This window comes from Bactrocera latifrons, unplaced genomic scaffold (genome assembly GCF_001853355.1).
Source record: "Bactrocera latifrons isolate USDA-ARS-PBARC rearing strain unplaced genomic scaffold, ASM185335v1 scaffold_103, whole genome shotgun sequence".
Lineage (NCBI taxonomy): Eukaryota > Metazoa > Arthropoda > Insecta > Diptera > Tephritidae > Bactrocera > Bactrocera latifrons.
The window spans coordinates 167904-172624 of NW_017534442.1; the positions used below are offsets into that span (position 1 = coordinate 167904).

A 4721-nucleotide genomic window follows, 5' to 3' on the forward strand; every position below is an offset into this window, starting at 1 on the left:
GAAATTCGGTATGTAATATTTTCTTAATACCGTGATGATGTACCAAATATGGGTGAAATCGGTTCACAACCACGCCTGAAATCTCGATTATCACTTTAACATGCGAGAGTATAAAATGTTCGGTGACACCCGAACTTAGCCCTTCCTTACTTATTTGGGTTATTTTTGTTGTTTTATATTTTCTACTTTACAGTTATACATGTGAAAACTTCATTAAACATTTTAATATATAGCGTTTTTTTTTTTACTTTTGCTGTACAATTATCATAATATTATAGTTTATTCACTACCACTATTTGTTAGTAAATCGGATTTTTTCATTATTCAGGTATCAGGTATGAGATTATTCTAATTTCAAGACTTGTTTCCAGAAAAGCAAAACAGATCCGTTAACTTATCCTCTTTACAAATAATCTTGGTTCTTACATTAAGATCTTGGTGACTTTTAGACGAAAAATAATATATTTTTTGATATTTCTATAGTGGGTTAAGTTATTAACTCAGATGAATTATGTCCGACAGAGAAGAAATTTGTATTTTAAGAAAGCACTTAGTAACTGGTTACGAGTATAAATAAGGTGTGATCCAAGTAGAGGTTCTTTTTCAATAGCCTGTCAAGCTGTTATGGCTATTTTTTTCCTGCATTGTTTGGAATTTCATCATGGAAGAATTACGCCTGAATAATTTTTACAAATCGTTCAACTTTATCATTAAAATTCACTTTCTGGCGCTTCGCTCATCTTATGGTCAACATAATTGGCCTAGTGTGCATACTATTCGCAATACCATCTTCCATCTTGAAACCCAGCTAATATTCCACCGATTAGACCATGACCAACACGCAGCAAAAAAAATATAGCTAAATCGCTGATAGTGTACAGGAAAACCATGGAGAGTCCGTTCGGCGTCGTTCACAGCAACTCGAACTGACGTACGGAACGACTTGGCGCATTTCACGTTGGGATCTTAGATTAAAAGCGTACAAAATAGAGCTTGTGTAAGAACTGAAGCCGGTCAATCTTCCCAAACGACATAGATATGCTTTACGGACTTATGAGTTCCAAATTCCAAGTTCCAAGAAGATCCGATATTTCCAAGCCAAATTTTGTTCAATACCGAGGTCCATTTCTGCCTCGTTGAGCAAGCAAAATTGCCGCATTTGGGACGATGAGCAACCTGAAGAGATTCAGGAACTGCCATTTCATACCATACAGAAAAAACAAGGTTTTGGTGGTGTTTGTAGGCCGGTGGAATTTTCAAAATTTTCCGGTGAGTGCGGGGACTGTTATCGCGCCTAGATAACCGACTATTTCATGCCTGAAATTAAAGCTCCTGATCTGTGCAACTTTTTGTTTCAACAAGATGGCAACACTTCGAACACAACGCATAAATCAATGTATTTCTAGAGAGAACACTTCGGTGAGTAGATAAATTCACGTATTGGGCTATTCCATTAGCCATCAAGATCCTGTGGAAATATGCAAAGTCTAAAGTCCTTGCAGACAATCCCGCTTCGATCGAGGCCTTGGAGCAAAACATCGACAGTTACCAGACTAAATGCTCGAACGAGTCATCGAATATTGTACTCAATGGATGGACTATCTGAAACGTGGTCACGGCCAACATTTTAAAGGGATAATTTTCAAAAAATAAATGCCAAAAAATATTCTTTCGAATGTTAATAACCATTCCTCATCAAATTTGAAGTTTCTGTGTTTTTCTTTACAAAAAAATAGGGAACCTCGAAATGGATCACCCTTTAGTTATTTCTCAACATGGCTTTCTTTATCGCTTAGATTATGGCAGGATGAAATTAATTTCTATGATAAATAAATTTCCGATTATTTTTTTACAATTTCGCAATTGTTCAAAAAGGTGATTTTGAAGCTTTAATTTGTATTCCTTAATTCGATGCGATAATATTTTGGTGTATGGAAGAAACCTATCAAAAAAGAAAATTTAATTAATCCCGTATCTAGAAAGAGGGGTAAAATAACGTATAAAATATCGGAAAGTTAGTAGAAAAATTACTTATAAAAAAACTATTCGGAATATCTCCACATTTCGAAAATATTCGACTCGTAATGTTAACAAAAACAAAGTAAATCGAATAATTGTCATAATCGATTGAGCTCAAGCGTTCCTTCGTTGAACAGCATAAAGTTTGTGAGTAAGCCGTAAGGAAGCTATGAATAAAGTATCAGTTTTTTGCGTTGAGAACAAAGTATTAGTTAATTATTTGAATTTCATTTTTTTTTTTAATATTTAATTGCGCTTTTTATATCAAACTTTTGAAAATTTTAATTAATTTCTTTTTTAATACTATATATTTTTCATATTAAACATTCAATTTATTTCTATCCATGAAATTAACCTTCAAATATTATCTTAAACAGTGAATATTAGTTCCTCATTACTAGCTTCTTAATTTCATATTTTGTATGTATAATCAAAAATACATAAACAAATAATAAAACCAATAATAAGCACTGTGGAATTAGTAGTAATTATTAACTATAGTTAAAATTTATTACAGCTCTATGAAAAAATAATTATTTCAATGCATTTTTACTAACATTTCTCTCTATTTTATCGATTTCTTGCTTTCATTGGGTATGCCACGCAATTGTCGATAAACTGTGACCGAAAAAAAAAAATGTTAACATGCAAAGATCACGCGTAAATAGCTCATAACTAAGATCAAGGAAATTTTAGAACAAATTGTTGATTTAAACGGTAATTCTGAGACTTTTTTTGAAATCATTATCAACTTAATTAGTCAATTGTATACCTTTGGGCGCTCGAAAAATATCGGAGCACGTAAGAGCCTGGATGTAAATTAACATACCAAGGGCTAACTACTAAAGAAGATGAAAAAAATGTTGGTAGCGACATACATAAAATTTTCTTTAACACAGTGAAAAAGACTTAAGGGGTTACATGGGTTGCCTCGGGTAAAAAATAGCATTTTTTCAACAGTTTTTTATCATATAAAAAATTAAATATTTTATTCGACTTTTTCATTGTTACATATATCTTTGTTGAAAATTTTGGATAAAAATATTTTAAACTCGGCTATTGTGATAACATTTCCGCTGACTTTTTTTCAGAACTTTTCTTAAAAAAATTGAAATTTAAATAAAAATTTCGCGAAATTTTTTTTTTCAAATAGTTGTATCGAAAAAACTCCTTAGTCCGAGTATTTAAGAATTGTATACCAAAGATTGGTGTAAAATTTCATGAATGAATTTCATGATGTAAATTTCAAATATATATTCGATCTACCAATTAGTCTAGTCAATTATAATTCCACAATTATTTATTCATTTATTTTTTAACAAAAGAATCCTCGTTTCAGCCGCTGAAATAGGACGCGCCGTAGAGGAGCTGGTTACAGTCATAACCGAGGAGATGATCGAACAAACGCAGAGTCAAGAAAACGATCGCGACGCCTTGGACGATGAGGATGAGGACAGTGAAAGTGTGTCCACAGCGATAACTGCTAAAACAATCATAAAACCATTAACGGCAACAACGAAAACCAAAACCAACGTAACAACCACCAATAGCACAACTGCAACGATACTAAACTAGGGCAAGAGCTAACGGAAAACTAAAATGTAAAGCGATATAAATGATGTATGATTAACAGTTAACGTGAGAGTGAAAAAAATTTGGTAAAAGTGAGTGAGAAAATTGTGTGAAGCGTAAAGGAGATGAAGGTAGACGTAAAAACTGAAGCAGCACAAAGGGGAAGAGTCAGTCAAAAAATGCTGAAAACAATTTAAGAACGGATCCGGAACTCACGGTAGCTGGGAGAAACGGAGACCCCGATCGGTTCATATCTAAATATACATTTGCGTAATATTGATATATATCATTGCAATGAAGCTAACTTCTTGCTTAGTGTAAAACAAAAATATTGAGAAAAACGCAATTGTTTAAATAAATATAATTAAACTTAGTTACAAATACATACATATATATATATACTTAATATGATATACATACATATGAATTTAGCGAAAAAACGGAGAATCAGTTATCAAATGCATACATATATACAAATTAAAAGCTTCGAATTCGAAGCAGTAATCGAAAAAAGCAAATTTGCGGCAAATTTTAATTGATTTTAAGTAAGCTCGTTAATTAACATAATCGAATTATGCTGCTGATTAATTAATAACAATGATTGATTAACTACAATGAAAGCTAAGAAAAAGCTCCACGCAAAAACGGCGATTGTTCGCTGTAGAACTTGCTGCAGTGAAAAAGCGCTGAAGCAGAGCATAAAGCGAAGCATGTAAATTAAAATTAAGCAAATTTAAAGGAAAATCAAGCAAGTTGAAAGCAAAAATTTGCTACATCAATGAGCAACAACAACCTGTGCTAATTTGCCAAGAAGCTTTCACAAATATTATAGTTTCCAGGAAATAGAAATTATGTATATTTTAATGTTACTTTTTTTTATTTAAAACGAAATGTTGTAGTTGTAAAATAATCTCCGTTTAATTTGTACAATTTTTTGCAATAAGCACACCACAACAATTTTGTATGAAATGCCAATAAACAAACAGAAGTTTATTGCAATAGTTGGTAGCTTGTAAAACATATCACGATACAAACGAACTTAACTCTACTCAAATAGTTTCAGCAACATTAGCCACTCAAATAGATGTTTTCTAATAAACTAAAATTAAAAAAAGCACACACACACACAT

The 4721-nt window shown here is 32.0% G+C and overlaps 1 protein-coding gene across 5 annotated transcripts in view; it reads left to right on the plus strand.

Moving 5' to 3' along the window:
- Nucleotides 1–4330, plus strand: part of LOC108968462 (dystrophin-like) — a 123960-nt gene extending 119630 nt beyond the window's left edge. For 3 of the 5 annotated variants that reach the window (XM_018932524.1, XM_018932516.1, XM_018932537.1), the window contains one exon: nucleotides 3359–4330. In XM_018932524.1, the coding sequence (XP_018788069.1) occupies nucleotides 3359–3594 (236 nt within the window). In that variant the 3' untranslated portion in view covers nucleotides 3595–4330. Of the gene's footprint in view, nucleotides 1–2672; nucleotides 2737–3344 lie in introns of all 5 variants that reach the window. The other 2 variants (XR_001993333.1, XM_018932544.1) reach the window with 2 other exon arrangements.
- Nucleotides 4331–4721: the final 391 nt, after the last annotated feature.